The 20328-nt window shown below is 39.1% G+C and overlaps 3 protein-coding genes across 6 annotated transcripts in view; 2 read left to right on the top strand and 1 right to left on the bottom strand.

Moving 5' to 3' along the window:
* The first annotated feature begins 1282 nt into the window (after window positions 1-1282).
* Window positions 1283-6050, top strand: LOC117823428 (NADH dehydrogenase [ubiquinone] flavoprotein 1, mitochondrial-like). 2 transcript variants are annotated; one of them, XM_034698628.1, is made up of 10 exons: window positions 1283-1583; window positions 2797-2879; window positions 2973-3143; window positions 3232-3415; window positions 3498-3687; window positions 3785-3997; window positions 4088-4254; window positions 4355-4436; window positions 4788-4933; window positions 5791-6050. In XM_034698628.1, the coding sequence occupies exons 1-10, from the start codon at window positions 1500-1502 to the stop codon at window positions 5884-5886; spliced, it is 1416 nt and encodes a 471-aa protein (XP_034554519.1). In that variant the 5' UTR covers window positions 1283-1499; the 3' UTR covers window positions 5887-6050. The 2 variants fall into 2 exon arrangements, with proteins under 2 accessions (XP_034554519.1, XP_034554518.1); XM_034698627.1 differs by having other exon boundaries at window positions 2794-2879.
* Window positions 6051-6277: 227 nt separating this feature from the next.
* khdc4 (KH domain containing 4, pre-mRNA splicing factor) lies at window positions 6278-16830 on the bottom strand. 2 transcript variants are annotated; one of them, XR_004633399.1, is made up of 14 exons: window positions 16438-16830; window positions 14457-14640; window positions 13065-13193; window positions 12898-12977; window positions 12762-12814; window positions 12479-12657; window positions 11091-11302; window positions 10889-10949; window positions 9488-9548; window positions 9089-9369; window positions 8857-9000; window positions 8244-8325; window positions 8001-8086; window positions 6278-7049 (listed from the first exon to the last, which is right to left on the bottom strand). XR_004633399.1 is itself a non-coding variant. In XM_034698624.1 (14 exons), exons 1-14 carry the CDS (start codon window positions 16464-16466, stop codon window positions 6817-6819), a joined length of 1842 nt encoding a protein of 613 aa, XP_034554515.1. In that variant the 5' UTR covers window positions 16467-16827; the 3' UTR covers window positions 6278-6816. The 2 variants fall into 2 exon arrangements, 1 of the variants encoding a protein (XP_034554515.1); XM_034698624.1 differs by having other exon boundaries at window positions 8244-8353; window positions 16438-16827.
* kcnj14 (potassium inwardly rectifying channel subfamily J member 14) overlaps window positions 16279-20328 on the top strand; it is a 40121-nt gene continuing 36071 nt past the window's right edge. For both annotated transcript variants that reach the window (XM_034698626.1, XM_034698625.1), the window contains exon 1: window positions 16279-16832. The gene's annotated coding sequence lies outside the window, so the exon portion shown is untranslated. The remainder of the gene's footprint in view (window positions 16833-20328) is intronic.

Raw genomic sequence — 20328 nt, 5'->3', positions numbered from 1 at the left:
CCTAACTCCTTACATATAAACACATCTGTGATAAATACCAGGCCAGTGATTCAGCCCTTTATCTCTGTAATCTCTTATAATATAACTTTTTGATCATTTGTTCTACAAATAAACAGAAAATTAAGAAAATTTAAATCCATGCAAATAGCCTTCCTGGTATTTAAATGAGTATGCAAAGCAGAATACAAAAATACTTGTTTTCAAGTCACACAAAATAAAGGAATAAGAAAATTACAATAATTTACAAAAAAATTGAAACTGAAAAGGCAAATTGTAGCTCAATCTGAGGAACCACATTTTTTTTTTATCACCAGTGAACTGCAACAGCTAATGCTAGCATCCAGACCACTTTTACCATTGTTTATTGAACTAGGCGAGAGCTGATGCTATTTTTTTACTTTTTCATTGGGCTCTAAGAAAACTTAAGTAAAAGCGTAACACAGTAACCATATTATTAACTAGGCAACGAATTTATACTTCTTACAATATAAAACTCAGCAGTATTACATTGTAACAACATTTCAGTGTTTGAGTGAAATGGCAGCCAAATAGCCTATTTTGTCTTGACAGCCTAGGACAAGCTTAATACAACACAGCCACCAATTTTATCATAAACTGCTGTGCTTTCTGAGTTCAAAATGTCTTCTTCAGTGGTGGGCGTATTGATTCTGTGGTATCGATATATCGATTCTCACACACTACTCATTTGAGTATCGATAACTCTTTTAGCGTAACTTACTCCAAAGTTTTGTACCAAAGAGGCTGTTTTAAGCTTTCCACTCAGATAATTAAATAATTAAATTAGATAAAGGATGTTAATTATTTATGTGTTTTTCTAAATTTATTTCATTGTTTTAAAAAAGGCCACCAAAGGTTTTGCATATTAAAGTTGTGAAATGAACAGTATTTGTCATGGGAGTTGTCTTTCAAGCATTGCATTTTATTATATTTTTAAATCACTTAAAGTATCGGCATTGGTATCGGGTGTTGAATAAATTGCCAAAAAAGTATTCGGTATGTATCGAATCATAAAAGTGTGGTATTGCCCAGCACCAGTTCTCTTTAAACATATGATCCTTTCATCAAACTTAGTAAAGGCAACACAATCAGGACAACTTATGTTGTTTGTTTGTGGCCTTAACAATACAAATAAACCCCTGTTTTCTCTGCACAGTGTACCCAATTATTATCACTCCCAATACCACACTAACTCATACAAATGGATTGAGTGTGCACGTGCTCATGTGGGAAAGATACAGTACCTGTTAAGCGTCGCACTTGAAGCTGAGGCAGGATCTGACGTAGTTCGTTAATCTCCTTAATTGAATTAGGCTGAACCTGCAGGCCAACACTGGACCTCACTGAAGACACGGTGTATCAAAAATCGATGTTTGGTGCACTCAAAAGTCAACCAGTCCCCGAGAGCAGCATCTTTGGGTTTTAAAGTTCTTCAGTGTGAGGTAGAGGTGTGTTTTTTTTAATCTACAGGCTCGTGCACGATGCTGCTGCGGCGTGTGTTGTGGGGAGCTGTGGTGCGTCAGGTCACTCCGCGTCTGACCTACAGCACTGCGGCACAGCTACAGGTAGGCCTACATTTACTACGCAGTATTTACATAGACTGTTTAAATAAGAATATACTGTAAAAACCGTGTGATCTAAGTGTTTACTTAAGATTATCTACAGCACCACGTTTTTCAAAGAGAGACATAGATACACCACTAATGTGTCATAGCATGTTTTATAACGACTTCCTTTGGGGGGTCAAGGTATATTCAGACTACATACAGTGTAAACTACTTCTATTTATGACATAAAAAGGCAAGACGGTAATAGACTTTATTAATCACTGAAAATACTGAAGATCTGTGTTTGATGCCGAAAAGTCTTAAAATACTTCATATTTTACTATGTTGCAGCAAAATCACATTATTATGTGTCAGCTTTACACCAAGTGTTTTCCACATTATGGATGAGTTCCAAAAGTTCATATCTAGAAGCTAATGGTGATATTTTAAATGCTGGACTAAAATATTGGGTGCCATAGGGTATTAATTTTAAATCAGCAAGATCTTGCATTCAGTAAAACCCATTACATAAACTCTTATAAAATAAAGGACATCAACAAAAAAGGAAAAATTAAGAACTATTGTATAAATTGTTGAATTTGAAATAAAAACTAAGTTAAAAAAAGAGGGGAAAAAGGAAATATTGATATAATAGTAAATAAAGGGATAGGTTTAGATAAGTTTTAACTTCTTCCTAATCCTTTTTGCACATGTCAAGTAAAATGTTTTAGTGTTTGCTAATGGAAGTGATTGATTTTGAGGGTGTTGGTATAACCATTTCTTCTGTTTTACTTGTATGTTTTTTTCTATTTTACTTTTACATGATCGAAATAAAGACATAAAATAAAAAAATAATAATAACAATAAATAAAAAGGACATCCATTAAAAACAAACAACTCATTATTCTATGGACTTATATGTGAAACGTTTCAACTAATAAATATTGATTGACTGATGATTTAGATTCCAGATTATATTTTCGTTTTCACTGTAATTTCAAAATTGTATACCCTTAACTGATATAGGGCTGCAGTGAGTCTATGAACAGATGTGCTGTTGTCCAATTTAACATTTTTTTTTACAGAAATTCAGCACACATTAACACCCAGTTTAAACAATCATTTGTTGTAGCTGTCAAATGTTAGTAACTCTATTTTCATGCATTCTTCTAAATAACCATTATTGCTCACAACCATGTCTTCATTTCCTTGTGTTTTCATCTGTAAGAAGGCAAAGCCAAAAAAGACCAAGTTTGGCCCTCTTAGCGACCAAGACCGGATATTCACCAACTTATATGGCCGGCATGACTGGAGGTAAAAGGAGAGAAAGCAAAATGATTCTGCCAATTCAGTAAAGACCTCAAATCTGAGTGAGCAGTAATCTCTCTTACTCTTTCTTACTACCAGACTCAAGGGAGCACTCAAACGAGGGGACTGGTATAAGACCAAGGAGATTATACTGAAGGGAACAGACTGGATCATAAATGAGGTGAAGATTTCAGGGCTTCGAGGAAGAGGCGGGGCAGGCTTCCCCACAGGCATGAAGTGGAGCTTCATGAACAAACCAAGCAGTGGAAGGTGGAAAACAGGAAACAGTTAGAATCTGACAGAATTACTTCAGGCAAGCATCACTGTGATCAGTATATTTCCTTCTTTCCTATCCCAGGCCCAAGTACCTGGTGGTGAATGCTGATGAGGGCGAGCCTGGGACATGTAAAGACCGGGAGATAATGCGTCACGACCCCCATAAGCTAATAGAAGGCTGCCTGGTGGCTGGGGCAGCAATGGGTGCTCGTGCTGCATATATATACATCAGAGGAGAGTTTTACAATGAGTCATCTAATCTACAGGTATAAAAAAGCACACATACTGTATACGGTTTGACAATCCCCCCTGGATGTTGCGTTTTACACTGTTCTGCTCTTCAAACAGGTGGCTATAAATGAGGCATACAAGGCCAAGCTGATCGGGAAGAACGCCTGTGGTTCTGGGTATGACTTTGACGTTTTCGTGATGCGGGGAGCGGGAGCTTACATCTGTGGAGAGGAGACGGCCCTCATTGAGTCTCTCGAAGGCAAACAAGGGAAACCCCGACTCAAACCGCCTTTCCCTGCAGATATAGGTGAGATAAAAGCCACTGTATCCACTTCACTGGGGTTCAGATTGGGGGTTTTGTAACTATAAGTGGTAATCCGTTGCTTCCTTTTATTGCCTTCAAGGCGTGTTTGGATGCCCCACAACAGTATCCAATGTGGAGACGGTTGCTGTGGCACCTGATATCTGTCGTCGAGGTGGAGCTTGGTTCGCCAGCTTTGGGAGGGAAAGGAACTCTGGGACAAAGCTGTTCAACATCTCCGGGCATGTGAACACACCATGCACTGTAGAGGAGGAGATGTCTATTCCTCTGAGGGAGCTAATAGAGAGACATGCAGGTGTGTATGTTTACAGTCTGACTCTGTGTTGATGTACATTTACTCTATGAAATAGATGACTTCCTCTCTCCTCTCCTGTGATTGGTGCAGGAGGGGTGAGGGGTGGCTGGGACAATCTACTGGGAGTGATCCCAGGAGGGTCCTCCACTCCCATCATCCCTCGCCATGTGTGCGATGATGTGCTCATGGATTTTGATGACCTGGTCCGAGCAGAGACAGCATTAGGAACTGCTGCGATCATAGTTATGGATAAATCGGTAAACTGAACCTTCAATACTGTACATAATAAAATACAGTGCAAATTCAGTGAAAAACTGTCTGCAAAGATGAGCTGAGAACCATGTTTGTTTTTTTCAGACTGATGTTATAAGGGGAATTGCACGTCTTGTTGAGTTCTACAAACATGAGAGCTGTGGACAGTGCACCCCCTGCAGAGAAGGTGAGGAACTGCAAAATGAATTCAACACTGCAACCAGGCTCATCTTGCAGTTGGTCTCATAATGCTTTGACTCCTCTTACAAACATCCCTTCTTGTCTATTGTGAGATAAGAAAGAAGAGAATGTCCATAAAACCAAAGCTCCCTTGAGTACTCTGATGTCAAAGGTTAAAAAGAAATCCTGGTGCTTTTGTAATAAAAAAAAAACCTCTTAAATGGGGTTAAGTTGTCTGAAAAAGGAGGCAGGTATTTTTCATAAGACCTTGTTTTTTTGTCCCAGCTACTACTTGAAGTTAACAGATTCTTTTTTTTATCTCAAAATTTGCTGTTACTCTCTGTATCTTCTTCCCCAGGAGTTGACTGGATGGATAATATGATGTGGAGATTTGTTCGAGGAGAAGCAGCAGTGTCAGAGATTGACATGATCTGGGAACTCAGCAAGCAGATTGAAGGACACACTATTTGTGCTCTGGGGGATGGAGCTGCCTGGCCTGTGCAGGTGACAAAATCTGTTTTTTTTAAAGATACATATCAACAAATTTGGCTGTTGGTAAAACATCAACAGGGGCTAATTTGTATATAACCAAGCCCAGTGTTTCCCCTACCATTATACTGGGGGGGCGCCCCCCCAACAGCGGCACCCGCCACCCTTGGAAGTTCAGTTAATTTTATTTTTGATATAGCGCCAGATCAGCAGATGTAAATCAGGGTTACCTCTCTTATAGCTCAGGTCTTAAACTTGTTCCTTTACTAAACAGACTAAATATCCTTGTGTTTTTTATCCTATTCACATAACGGGATGTCATTCTGCTCATCTGCTCTCTGTATCGCGCATGGCAGAGTTCCGCCCCGATGCGCTCACATACACACATCACAGCACAATGATACGATAAATGGTCATCAACAACTCGGTTTTTCCATGACAAAAACAAGACATTGACGAGCTAAAGTGCATCACTGATAATACAAACTCAGATGAAAACTTTAGTGGAGGACCGTCAAAAACATTAAGAGTTCATATTTTCCCTGCTGTGCGTCTAATCTTTAGAGATTAAGCTGTGTGAACCAGCTCCCATCTTCATTGGTGATTTTTACCCCTGGTGTGCGTTAGTGACTAAGACACAACCGGGGGACGTCTGTTTAATATTTGATGTTTGCTGTTTTTACTGCCATTACCGTAAAAAGCTCTGCGTCTAGAGCTTGATTTGTACCAGTTTGGTGATACATCAGACACATTTAGTAAATTTGGATCAACTCCTTGTCATCAAAGACGATGCTGCCCCCCAAAGCTGTACACCTAGGGGAAACACTGAAGCCCCTTTGTCCTTTTTCAATTTCTGCTTCTTTTTCCTACAGGGACTGATTCGCCACTTCAGGCCGGTCATGGAGAACCGCATTGCTCAGTATAACCAGAAAAACCCTCCAAGAGAGCCAGCGATTGAGATGATGTGAAACTATGCAGATGTCAATATAAGAACTCCCAAAGATATCATCATCGTACCATGTTGTGGAGCTTTGTGTAAATTATTTTGTAACATAGTTTTCAAATGTAAATGTTCTCAACAATAAACTGCATATGGTACTGCTTAAGATTAAAAATGTCTTCCAAGTTTAAACTGACCATCACTGTTAAAATTTCAAAGTGAAAAATGTTTTCAATGCCAGGAGGAAAGTCTTTACTAGTCCTACAAATAAATCCCATTGGGTCTTCTTATTTGGGCAAACAGAAAAGTTGAAAGATAATTGGCAGACATAACGGACTTGATTTGTGATGTCAATTTTCCACGTGGCAGAAAAGCATTTAATAAGGAAAGTACATGTAACACAGACACAGAAGCCCAAACACGGCAATAAATTAAGTTTATTTATTTCATAAAATCATGAAATAATTTCCATATGTTTACTACATGTAAGTCTATATCATCTGTACAAAAGACCAAAATACAAAAGGATGGTGCCATGGGCTTTGATGGAGGGGGGGTGACGAATTAGGACGAATTAGGACAAAATAAAAAATGATAATGATGTTTGACATCATGGCCCTGTGATGTAGTTTTCTACAAAGACACTATATTTAAACCCTTTAATGAACATGATTTTTTGATACTTTTCAAATAAACCAGAGGCAGAATTTTACTCTCAAAACATCCACAGCATAGTCTGGAGTATCAGTCCTGCAAATGTTCTTCTTCAAACTATAATGGGTGCCCCAAAATACAAAGAAAAAGGAGTTTACCAAGTCATTAGTAAGTCCATTAGGATCCAAGTTCCTACCCAAAGAGTCCTCCGTGTGATAAACGCAATAGAGAGAAAAAAGCAGGCTCAGTTATGGTGCACATCTTTAAGACTCAGCACAAAATACTGAGGGAGATCTTCCCTGTTTTAAGGTGCCATCCAGAAAGGCATAGATTGCTGCTGTGTTTGTGTTTTAGCACGAGGGGGTGGTGGAGGAGGGCAGCGATAGCCCTGTGTCCAGCCTGAGGAGGTGGAGGTAGGGGGAGCTGCCCCAGGGTTACCTGGCCCTGAGGCTTTGGAGGTTGAATGGTCTTCCTCTTCATCAGAGGAGTCGCCTGTGTATGCCACCAAACCAGTTTTCAGTCTCTTCACTGCAGGCTCTGAAAGAAGAGGAGGGGAAACACGCACAAGAAAGGAGGAGGGGGCAAATGTGGGGAGCGAGAAAATATGGGCCAAGAGATACAACAGACAAACACAAAAACAGCAGCAGCAGCAGGAAGTATCACATAAGACAGGCGAAAGATAATTATACCAAACACATTTAGGGAGAAACAAATAGTTAATAGATTTGAATCGTAATTTGTCAGTAGAGTGGAGGAGGGGGCGGCCGTTGAACGCAGCCATTGGTTGGTGGGGAGCGACAGAATTAAGGCCATCCAATCAAGCAGGAGGACAGCATCACAGGAAGAGTCGTGCCCCACCCCCAATCAGAATCCAGCATCATCCCCAGAGATACATGGAAGAGAAGAAAAACACAGAGAAAAAGAGAAAAACACAAAACAGGAGAGATTCTTGTTAGTTGGGAAAGAAAACAAACCATGGACAAGCCAGACTGATGATGTCATCAGAATGGGACGGTAAGGTGGACTTGACTATTCAGCCTACTTTACACAAGAAACGAACAATGAAAAATTGCGGTCATAGCTCCACCTCTCTATCTGGAGATTTCTCGTCACAGCAGAAGAGTCCTATAAGAATTGGAAGAAGTATAAAGGAGGTTGAAGCTGAGTGTGAGTCTGTGTGGAACTCTGACTGGCTACAGATGGAAGGCTTCATTATTTAAAACCAGGAAAAAATAAAAGCTTCTCTGGCAATTATGTGTGATGACATGTCAGCTTAGGATTTCTGTTCTACCTGTTTAGTAATCTCAGCTAAGAGCTCTGACATTAGACACAGCCTAGTGGCCCAGGAGGGGATCTACATTTTGCTCTTTGCAGCTCTACATTAAAAGGTACTGATCAGAACGAGGCTTATTGAAAGTGGCACAGTCCACAGGAGCTGTGGATTTGGATTTGGGCAGGGATTTGTCAACCCACAGGATAATTCCTTACCCACAGGGCCTGGCGGTGCCCTTCTCTCCTCCATCTTGGGTCTCACTCCATTCACAGGCAATGTAGGTGGAGGCATTAGCTGCCTACTGTAAAAAGCAAAGAAAAATTGTGTGAGATAAATTGGATAATTTTTATTTTTTTTACATTTTGTAGACTTATCCATGAGAAATAGTGGTCAGAAGCTAATGAAAACAACAATTTGTCAAAGCCTTATTAAATGTAATAATATAAAACTCTTTGTACCCGTCCCTCTCACTCGGTGGGCCGGAGGAACTCGGTTGTGGGGGTCCTGTATTCTCCGGGCTGCCCACTGGGAGGCCTGCACCTAAATTAGTCATATGAATGGGTCCATGCTATGAGCAGAAAAACACACAGGTGCGATTAGCAGACATCCTCAACTAAACCCTGCCCTAACACTACTATAATACTATATTACTAACAGCTATGCCAACACTAAGTTTAAAAATATGTGGCTGTGAATAGCTTACCATAGGTCTGATTGAACTGTCAGCTTCAGAGTCACTATAAAAATATCTAAAGCTTATCAGTAAAAAAAAAAAAAGGGGGGGGGTTGTTTTTTTTTATTCTCTATTGCTAGTAGAAAAAAAAGGTAAACTGTCAGTGACCCACAGTAACCAGCACCTTCCTAATCTGCCTGAATAAAAATGTGAAAAAAATAAAGTGGTACTAAATAAAGCACAACAGATATAGATAGATACAGACAGAGCTTGCATTTGGTTAACTGATGAAACTATGAGAGATCTTTTAAAAATGATCAAAAGGGGTTCAAGTTGGTCAAAAAAGATAATGGTCAATATTGAGGCTATATACTGTAGATGGAAAAGCTTTTGAATACCTGATATCCCAGTAGGCCGCTGTTCCTCTCGTCTGGGACCTCCTCAGTGAAGCGTCTTTTTTGTGGTGGGTTGGTTTGGGGAGCAGGAGGTGGAGCTTTGGGCGGAGCAGCAGCCGATTGAGGAAAAGGTACAGGAGGAAGAATCTGAAGTGAGGAGAAAAAAAAACAGTATTATTGCTTTGAGACTGTCACACATGATGTTAAGATAATTTAAGATGGTTTTATTTCTTACCTGGGGCAATGTTCCTGGAGCAGCAGCTGGTGCAGGGGCCAGAACTGGAGCTAGAACTGGGTTTGGAGCAGGAGCAGGAGAGGGGGCAGGGGGGAGGGTGTACTGAGGAGGCACACCTGCAGGTGCCAAGTGAGGTACAGGAGGTGGGACGGTATATGGTGGGAGGACAGGTTGTGGCTGTGGTGGTGGAACAGGCATGGGGTAGACTGGCTGAAAACCAGCAGGAGGGTAGTAAGGAGGCTGTGGGGGTATCCCATTCAACACTGGAGGCTGTGCAAAGCCTGGAGGATGAAGAGGAGGGGGGGATAGTCTGACTTTCATAATAATAAAAGAAGCATTGACTGAGGATATTATAGCTGCAAGCTAGGACTTGATAAGTGATAATGGGCTGAACTTTACCTTGTTGTGATGGCATCATTGAGCTCATTTGATTGAGGAATCGAGAATACTCTGCATGGACCTGGTGACAGACAAGCATTGGAGGCATGTTTAGCAGTTAATGAAACTAAAAAATGAAAATGTACTTTTACAGCCAATCATATTAAGAAATAGTAAGACATAAAAATGCAATATATTACTTGGCCATTGAAAAAATATTGTACAAACCTACCATACAAAAAATACAAACTATTCACTTCGAATGAAAAGATGTAAGATTTAAGATATTCCTTGATCAATCGGCACAATTTTTACCCCTAGAGAAACTGACTGCAGAAAGACAAAACAGAGGACATATTTTCAAGACCTCTGGTGTTTGCTCCTCTCCAGCCTTGGGGAAGGTTTCTAGAGGAAACATATAGTGGTGGATATGGATATGGTGGTATATAGATAAGCAGTGGTCTGTGGACTTATAGTGCTATGTTGCAGTCTTTGTCTTGTCAAATGTTGTTGTGAAGGTCTGTACATGTGCTGCCTCATTTTAGAAAAAATAAAGAAAGAAGGAAAAAACAACATTTGTTTTCAAGGGGCAGTAGATGCAGTTCTTCCTGAAAAAGGACTTAGAAATATTCAAATATTTAAATACACATATATGTTGATGAAATTATTGCTGTTGTTGCAGTGAGGCATCATTTGATTTGTAAATGTGTGTTACTTTTATTTTCTATCAGCTTACTTTTATTTAAAGAGCGTTTGTTTGTGTGTGTTGCTTGTCCTTTTTTTTTTGTTTAAATGTTTATTTATTTTCTTTTTTGTCTCATTTGTTCGTTTGTTATGGTGTATATATGTATTAAGGAAAAGCTAAATAGAAAAAGTTATAAAAAAAAAAAGAAAACATGTAATGCTTTTTATTCTTGCCTCCTAATTTGGCACCTACTACCTTCAAGTTTAAACATTTGTGTTGTCGTACTGCAAATAGCAAAAAACTAACGTTCAAACTTATGGTTGAAAAAAAATTCTAAAATATCTTTTATACATTGTAACAGAAAAAAACCCATTGTCTTACTGTCCTAAAGGGTTTATAACTCAAGAGAACATCCATGAAAGCTTCAACCAACGATGCCTTTCCTATACCAAGAAGTACATCATTTTTTATGTTTTTCACTTTGTTTGCCAGAGATGGCTGATGACATTATTTATTTTTGTAAGAGTGGTCAGTTTGCTGTAGTCACTGATCAAGCTTTACCTTCAATGGATAAAAATATCAGCAAAACCCAAAAATACCTATCAAGCTATCATGTGGATATAAGAGCGTTTTTTATAGCTGAGTTTGTATCAGTCACTATTGTAGTTGGAATGGTAAAGCAAACACCTGGACAAAGTATTGTGGTTTATTATTTCATAATGCAGGACATGACTCACTGTCTGTAGCAGGTTCTCACATAATGTTTTTGCTGCTGCAAGTCCCTCTGGTTTAGGATGACTGGAAAGAGGATAGATTATATTTGGTATTAGTCATCCTACCATGTATCAAAAGTCTGTTTTTTTTATGTTATTGCACATGCAGGAATCATCTTGGCACATGTTCTTAATCTTTCTTCATTTATAGCACATCCGCACCCACCTGATGTAGATGTACATGGGTTCAAAGGCTTCTCGTCCAGAGGCCGGCTCTAAACAGCCTGATCCTTTCCCTCTGAGGAAGACTTTTGCCCCAGTCTCAGCCTGTATGTGCTGCAGGTAAGAACAGCCAGGACCTTCAACCCGCTCTTTGACCACAAACCCGGGGATAGCATGCTCCAGACCAACAAAGACTTTATCTTGAACATAATGCATCTGGGGAAAGAAAGACAACATGAGGACATGATACAACAACATGCATTACGGATGATAATTACTATCATTCACAAGCCTGTTAAAAAGGCTTTGCTAAATTTTCTCAGAAGTGTACTTGTGACACAGACACCAAAGTTATTGTATGAAACATTATGCTCTCAGTTTGCTCAACATAAGTATCAAACCAGATGTGCAAAAGGAAAAAGGTTCATTCTACCGAAGGTGAGAACAGGTAGAATACAGAGAACAGTCCTATACAGAGCCATGCTTGGGTGGAACTTTTTGCCAGTGCATATAACTCAAGAAGTTAATAAAGATTGCTTCAAATTATTGTTAAAAAATTATCTTCATGTCTCTAATCAAACGTAATGAAAAAACACCTGAGTTACCGAACAAGAAAACAGATATTGATAAAATTGGTTAACTTGGATGAAGGTAGAACTGCTTCTTTGATAAGAGTGAAATAATTATAATTGTTTTTTTAACCCTTTTCTTGTATTTGATATGTCAAAACACATGATCCTAGTAACATAAGTGATCATTCAGACATGCTTTGTGTTTAATAAATGCAAATTAGTACATTCATATATGTGTGGATGTACATTATTATCTCGAGGCACACTTGTTACTATGGTTTTGTGTTGACATCTGCCAAATGAATGACCAATTTGTTTCTCTTCTGTATGTTATTTTGTAATTCATGATGAGGAGCTGTTTTTGTTTTGTGGTTTGTTTGTCTTGTTTTGCTGATTGTGTGTTAGTGTGCATGATTGTATATGTGTTGGACCCCATAATAAAGAAAGAAAGAAAATAACATTTTACAATCAGATGAATTTTGCATGTAAGGCTTTTCCACACATTCATGCACAATTTCAATATGTTATCTTATATTAGTAGCAAAAGTTGTCCAAACTCTGACATGGAATCCTAATTTGAAAATGCAGTGTCCTTTATTTCAGAGGCAGATGCTGTTTTTAATATAGTGTAATGACTTACAGGAATTAAGCTATAGCAAGTCTATACACTGTAATATGTAATGTCTACTTAACACAAGAAAGCTTTTCATCTCTGTCAGCTTTTTTTTTTGTGGAGTGGGGGTGGGTTGGGGGTGGAGATGTGAAATATAGCATTGTCTGAGTTCACAAGATGCAAAAGATGAAAAGAAAACTGACTTACCCCAGACTGAAAGTGTGGTTTGTGGTGTGTTATTGGGGGCAGTGAAGGAGGTGGTGGGTTGTGCTGCTGGTAAACTGTGACTGAAGCTGCACTCTGGGTAAAGGTTGACGAAGAAGATGAAGCAGTTGCGGCCTTCACCACACCGTTAGTGATGATCTCTTTGATTCTATTGACTGCCCCTTAGGAGGGAGGGAGGGAGGGAAAGAAACACTCAGTTTGATTCCATCATAAATAAAACAAACTTTCATGACTGATTAAAGGATAAGTCTGTTTAAATACTGACTGTCTACAAGCTCTCTAGTCTGTCCTTGGACATGCAGATACAGAGGTCGATCCCTTTGTGGGAAAAAGCAAAGGTTGAGTTACCACAAAATATATTTTATGATCGGTTAAAGAAAATGAGAGATTAGACAAGTCACCCTGGTAGAGCTTTGCCCTTCTCCTCTGCTGTCATATAACGGCCTCTGGTTGAAACTGCAGCACCGCTCACTTTGCTGATCTGCAGACATAACAGAGTGCTAAATACCCAACAAACCCTGTGATAACCTTTACTCTATGAAACCCGATTGCCCACATTACTACTGACCTCATCCTGTGTTTGCCCACGAGTCAAGAGGTTCCTACAGGTGATTGGGACGTCATTGATTTCAACCTCAGCTACGACCAGGTCATCTTTGGCCTTCGTTGGCACTAGAGGCTTTGCCACACCGATTATCTGAGAGAGGAGAGAAGGATATAAGATTTGTGTAATATGGGCAATGGTCACAGGCACCTAAACTAATATTTAGTGTTTCCCATCAAGATAAGATTGAACATGTTTTTATGTGATGACCTGTTGTGCCCTTAAATAAATATTTGAAGAACACCCGTTTAGAGAAGAAGTTAGTGGTAAACATTTATTTTAATGGAAAAACACCTGCAATACTTAAACAAAACAACTGTTCACCCAGATGAAGCTTAGTGGCCCCCCTTCCCCTCTCTCTTTCCCCTTCTCTCCCCTCTTCCTTCTATCCATCTTTAATGCCTTAATGTTTATTTAACTTTTTATTTGTATTTATGTATTTATTTTACCTAATTTGGTCTGTCTGTTTGTGTTTTTTTTCAATTGTCCATCGTATCCTTATTTAATTATTTGTTTATTACTGGTTTCTTTTGTATTATTCAGTTAAGGATCGTTGTTGTTTTTTCTTATCTAAGTAATGTGAGGTTTGGACGGGAGGGGCTTGGGGGTTATGGTCATGAAAAGGCCAGTAAAATTGTTGTATTGTGTTATATTGAAGTACTGCCATTGGTGCATTTTACACTGTCAATGCTTACATGCACTGTAATTACAAAATCAATAAAAAGAATTGTGAAAGAAAGGAAAAACACCTGCTCTTATATATGTTTTAAGGGAAAAGAGTCACTTTTAGACACAAATAATTGACAATAAATGTCTTTGAAAATCATAAAATGATGATCAAACGTGGATATATTTAACTCTAAGAGATATGGAGAAAACTAAAGCCTTACTTAACTTTCAGAATGAATCTCATGGCGGAAAATTATCTTGATTATCACAACAAAAGCAAAAAACTAGGTAACTGTTATTGTCAACTTGACTATTACCACAAATACAGAGTGAAAATTATGACGTCTTCCAATCTGGTACAATTTAAATCGACCAATAAGTGCATACTTTATAATAACTGCTCCCATTCATTTGAGATGTCTAATCATTATGAAATTGCATGGAGAAGCCAAATCAATTATTATACAACATGGCGCACACAGGCCTCGTACAGCCAGAGATACAAAGGTGAAGCTACCATGATATGGAAACTACAGACCTTGATGGTATGGTTGGCATACTTATACAAGTTCACACAATATAGAAAAACATAATGGACATCTCAGCTAACAGGCCCTGATACCCTGGGCTGATTGAGTCTTTAAACAGTCCTTCAGTGGGGGTTAATCAAACACAAACAGTACTTACCTTGTCAGGTGGTCCCGGGGTTCCTATCTGCGAGGGTTTAAGTTTTCCCTTTGCTACCAACATAGCATTGATCTTGGCAGCCACAGCAGCTGCAGCATCCAAAGCCCCGGTGGGTGCAGCCTCAGCCTCCCCCATCCCAACAGAGCCAGAGCCGGGCCCGGGCTGGTCCCATTTGCTACGGCGGCTACAAGGACAGAACGACATGACAGGAAAATAAGATAACAAAAATTGAACAAACCTTTGGGTTCATTTGTAAAACGTTAACATAAACTAGCATCAAGACAACCCCTGTTGACCACTTTGTAAAGAGTTAGAACTCCCGTACTCCCGATTTGTTATTTCTTCCAACAATCTCCCTATTTCACGTTGATGTCAATCAAATGAGTGTCCCTCAACATCTTTCTCAAGAAGTCCTCTATTTGAGCCTTAGATTCAAACCCCCAAAAATGTCCACCCCTCCTCTCTCTGTAGATTGTTTGATCCAAAGGATGCTGCGCTGCATGAGGTCTTTTCTGACAGCAGGTAAACACAGACACACAGGTAGCTGTGTGACACCGGTAGCTGAAGTGTTCATTAGACGAACTGTTTACTGAGTATATATATGCGGATGTACATTTGTGATGATGTGTGTGAATAAAACTAAGACAAGTCAAAAAAGAAATCTGCAGCACAGGGTTATATATGGAGGGGGTTGCTGGGTATAGGCTGATTTTACGATACTCCAGAAAATGTCCCTATGTTTCACAGTCCAATGTTGGCAGGTGTGAATAAATATGATTTAAAGGACCCGGATAAATGGCTTTAAAAAGCACATAGAGATGTAGATTCATCTTACAGAGACTACTGCATTCAAAACTGTATTGAAATAATACTATTATGGAATTAAATGGTATTCAAATTGCAACTTCTTGCAATGCATGATTAATTTACTGTTCATATCAATGCACCCACTAATCTGTGTATGTAACCACAATATTGGGATTGTCTGTTGTGTGTTTGTTGTTGTTATATCTTGTCTGTTGCCACTTTATTTGTGGGAAACTGGGCCCCCTATTAAAAGCTTTAAATAGCTTCCTTGGGGTCACCCCTTTCCACACATCCAACCATTGCGAAAATGTTTACTGAATATATATATGGATGTACATTTGTGATGATGTGTGTGAATAAAACTAAGACAAGTCAAAAAAAAATCTGCAGTACATGGTTATATATGCACAGGGTTGCTGGGTATGGGCTGATTTTACAATACTCTAGAAAATCGCCCTATGTTTCACAGTCAAAAGTTGGCAGGTACGAATAAATATGATTTAAAGGACCCAGATAAATGACTTTAAAAAGCACATAGAGATGTAGATTCATGTTACAGAGACTCCTGCATTCAAAACTGTATTGAATAATACTATAATGGTTTTAAAATTGCAGCTTCTTGCAATGCATGATTAATCTACTGTTCATATCAATGCACTAATCTATGTATGTAACCACAATATTGGGATTGTCTGTTGTGTGTTTGTTGTCTGTTAGTATGTTGTGGTTGTATCTTGTCTGATACCACTATATTTGTGGGAAACTGGGTCCCCTATTAAAAGCTTTATATAGCTTCCTCCGGGTCACCCCTTTCCACACATGTATATGGATGTACATCTGTGATGATGTGTGTGAATAAACTAAGACAAGTCAAAAAAACAAGAAATCTGCAGTAGGCTACAGGGTTATATATGGATATGGTTTCAGGGTATGGGCTGATGTTACGATACTCCAGAAAATCTCCCTATGTTTCACAGTCCAGTGTTGGCAGGTCTCTTTATAAAGCATGAATCTACAAGATAACTATCATGAGGCGGTGCAGCAGCACGACAACAACCGCCATGATTACATAAACTAGCTAATGTTAGCTAGCTAGCCGGCTACTAGCTGAGAGCATATCGACGGCGGGGAGAGAACACGTAAACAAATAAAACAGGCCATGTGACACACTCACCCGCCGTTTTGGGTTCCACAAAATGACATCAATGTCCTGTCAAACGGAATTCGTGCTCTCAGTGCAAAAGATGATGGGTAAACACTCGATTAGCTTCGCTCAGCCTCTCTCCCCTTCGGTGTCTGTTGCTAGCATCTGCTCGGACATGTCTCTGTGTTTCCGCCTCCGGTAACAGTGTTTAATTCACAGAACCACAAGAAGGCGCCAGATACCAACACATGAACACATATCCAGTCAAAATGTCCAAGTGCTGGTGCTGCCTGCCACCACCACCGCACCTGTCCGGCCTTCTACATCTCCATTAGAGAGTTTCTTCATGGGAGGCATCAAAGTTATCTGCGGAGTGAAAAGCCTGCTGCTTCAGCTTCATGACCAAACCTGAACACTCACTGGAGGTATGTAAAAGCTTTTATAACACCTTTACATGAATATCTAACTCAAGTTTTTAACCGGTAGAACATTTAATGAGACTTATAGCCCTCCTGTTATGTTGAGGGTCAAATTGACCCTTTTTAAAAGTCTATTTTAGGCAATATATGCCTTCCAAACCAGCTAAATGCAGCATAAAAATATAGGCAGCATGTGACAGAAGAGGTGTTGTGTTAATTTATCAACATCACTTCATAGAAATAAAAAAATAAAAATGTAAAATAAAGTAAACAAAAATCTATGTCATGTAAAACTATTGTATTTATATTTAGGGCTTTCCAATGTACATTTAAAAAAAGTTTTAACATGAATTTTAATGAAAAATGAGTGAGTTATCCTCATTGAACCATGATCTGTGAGAATTAAAGAACACTAATGGACTAAATATTGATTTAAATGGTTATTAATGGAGTTAAAAATTAGATTTAAAAAAATGTGTATTGGGATTTTTGGGGTTTATGACACTTTTGGATAATTGAATATGCCTTAGGTCAAATTGATCCAGGAACATTATTGCTGTTCCAGAGAAACGAACATAACAGGAGGGTTAAAGGCTCTTGAGAGAGTGGTTTTATCACTTTGTGTTTCTTTTAAGTGCGTACAAATGAAACTATCATTTATGAATAGACAGAGCTTTACATTTACATTCGCTTTACTTCATCATTTAGACATGAAAATAGTTTACCAAACAAGCATCACATCCCCAAGAAGAAATACATGAAAAAAAAAAAAAAAAACTTTTAAATTGTAGGTATAATGTTTGTCCCAGCTTTTTATGCAGATATCTATGAGGCATGATTAGCTCATTATTATAGTTTCTAATAGCACAAAGTAAAAAATAAACCAGAAGATGAATATTTTATGGGCTAAACTGACATATTTTAATAGGGCTAGGATATTTAATGTGTCTGTAAAAGTGTTAATAGTAGTTATTTAATTTGTGGGGGCTTTAATTAGCTTGAAAACCTTGAAAAACTGGACACATTGTCACCTCTGTCAAAGTAAATAAAGTCCACGTAATCTTTCAAAGTCGACATAGTTGAAATGACAGAACTGCAGCTCCACAGGTTTCTTGGTGATGGTGCTCAGACTCTGGCTAAAGGCACTGTTTGCCTCTTAAGACTTTGTTTTGTGTGGGTAATAAAAGCAGTATAAGCAATGTCCAGCATCCCACACACACCAAGACCGCAGCATCATGCCTACAGACTGTTAGGCTATTCTGATGTCTTGGGTTATTCAGTCTCTCTGTCGGGTACAGGTGTTCAGTTACTGACCACCCAGGAGCTCGGAGACATGTCCTGGAGGTGCAGGTTACTGTGGAAGGTGAGAACGCTGTGTGGGGGCGACATGGATCAATAGATTGAACAACTAATAGAACAAGCTGAATTTCTTTTGTTCTGGGATGTGAGGTGTTGAAAACTGTCGGTAAAGTAGGCTGTCTTGAGTGTGATTAGACGCAGTTGTGTCAGGTGTATGGAAGAACAGGTGACTTACTTTGACAAGCATGTTATTAGATTTCAATCACAACACTGGCTTTGCTCATACTCGTCCATTAGGGTTTCCTCATCCACTAAGGGTTCTTTTCTTGACTTCATTTTTTAATTCAAAGTAAAGTGATCAGTCTTTTTACAGCCATTCAGCAGCTGGATTAATGTGTTTTTTCCAAACAAGATGACAACTTCTTTTCTCGCTATATAATCTTAAAATTTTAAATGCTATCAAATTGACTTATAAACGTATTTTGTGATTTTACATATTTTACACTTCTTCGGTTTTCCTTACTTAAGTGGCTCCTTGAATGTTGTGGATTAAATTCATTTGTCATTACTTGCTCTTTGTTGGGTGAACAGAGGTTGCAGAGTTTAGCTCTTGAGACATGGTGGGTGGTGTCTTCCCCTCTGAGGACTCTCTCACTGGGATGGGTCAGTTACTGAGCCACCCAAGCTCGAAGTTCAGCCGGGGCAAAGACAGACCAGAAGAAGAACTTGTGCAACCATTGTGTAGCTGTTACAGGGTTGTTCTGGGCATGGTACTTTTATATCACAACAACAGTGTCTCAAAGGACTAACCTTGGTAGAAAATCATGAATGCTTTGCTTAGAACAGCTTCCCCTCAATGTAGTTAGCTTAATAAGTACAGATAACACTCATAAAGAAAAGCTGTAACGATTTGGACACAGTCCACATTAATACAGTCAGAGAAAACAACAGGATTTAGACATGAAATTAGAGAGTACATAAGACGACGCTGTAGATATTCAGTAAACTACACTAATTGTTTTTTGGCTTCTATGAAGTTTGTGAGACAGAGCTCCTTGAATCAGTGGTGTTGTTTATTATGTGGGTGGAACATGACAGTATCTCCATCTAAAATGGTGTTGAGCTTGTTGTGCTGCACAACAACATGGGGTACAAAAAATAGATCCATAGACGATCATTTAATACTTATTTGATGAGGATATTGAATCTTAAAACTCCCTCTGTGTTTCAACAGCTGTGTAAACTCCACAAATACCGTTACATTCAGCTGAAGGTCTCCAGTTTACAGGGCTGAGAGAGGACTACTGTTACAAGCTGCTAAATCAAGTGAATCACAGCTTCTTCTTTTGAAAAGTACACACACATACAAAACAGATAGAACAAATAACAGAAAGAGAAATCAAGTGAATCACACGTGTGTGATATTATTGTGAACGGCGGGCGGAATAAAAACACTGCGGTTAATCTACCAATCAGACACGTTCAGCATTGCAGGCCCTGCCCCCCAATAGCCCTGGGGCTTTCTGAAAAGTACTACCCCCCTAGCAGGGGCTTTTAGGGGGGAGAATTATCTACCCCTGAACTACTTTTTCGCCCTGGGTCCGTCGGTTGAAACGCACGTAGTTCCGGGGTAAAGTTCCTCCGGTCGAAAAACGCCTATAGTTGCTGCCCAGCCACACAAAAAGCACAAATGCATGATCATGTCAAGCTAGCATAAGTAGATGACGAACTATTAAATTTAATGTTGATATTAACCCCATTTATGTCCAACATTCTTCTGGCACTGTGATACTACTATGCCCCCCCCCCAAAAAAAAATAAAAGACAGAAAAAGAAGTACAGTTATGTGGAGAACAGGAGAGAGTATGGGGTTTGTTCTGTTCCTTTATCTCACCTGCAGGCGGCAGTCTTATTCTAACTGCGACCAAAGCGCCACCTGAACTCTTCAACCTTCACTCTTTATTTTTCTCCTCAGACAAAACCAAGTTCTCCCCAAGGCTGTACCTTCAGTACCTGGAGGCCTTTGTCTCTACACTGTTTAATAAGTAAGAATTAAACATACCTTTGGGACCTTTGGGGAGCACCCTCAAAAGGCATAAAAGTATTTGTAACAGGGCTACATCCTGAATTTGAATTGTTGATATTCTGCAGATTACATTTTTGATTATTAGATTGATCATAATTTTGAATCAAGAACAAATGT

The sequence above is a fragment of the Notolabrus celidotus genome, chromosome 12 (assembly GCF_009762535.1).
Source record: "Notolabrus celidotus isolate fNotCel1 chromosome 12, fNotCel1.pri, whole genome shotgun sequence".
Lineage (NCBI taxonomy): Eukaryota > Metazoa > Chordata > Actinopteri > Labriformes > Labridae > Notolabrus > Notolabrus celidotus.
This window is presented reverse-complemented; position numbering and strand designations above follow the sequence as displayed.

Bases quoted from the DNA above. Each gene is read 5' to 3' on its own strand.
- LOC117823428 (XM_034698627.1), top strand. From the start codon at position 1,500: ATGCTGCTGCGGCGTGTGTTGTGGGGAGCTGTGGTGCGTCAGGTCACT. The intron at 3,998-4,087 runs GTGTGTATGTTT...TGATTGGTGCAG, and splicing joins GCTAATAGAGAGACATGCAG to GAGGGGTGAGGGGTGGCTGG. The intron at 4,437-4,787 runs GTGAGGAACTGC...CTTCTTCCCCAG, and splicing joins GTGCACCCCCTGCAGAGAAG to GAGTTGACTGGATGGATAAT.
- khdc4 (XM_034698624.1), bottom strand. From the start codon at position 16,466: ATGTCATTTTGTGGAACCCAAAACGGCGG. The intron at 14,641-16,437 runs GTGAGTGTGTCA...CTGTCCTTGTAG, and splicing joins TGTGGAACCCAAAACGGCGG to CCGCCGTAGCAAATGGGACC. The intron at 12,815-12,897 runs GTGACTTGTCTA...TTTCCCACAAAG, and splicing joins AAGGGCAAAGCTCTACCAGG to GGATCGACCTCTGTATCTGC.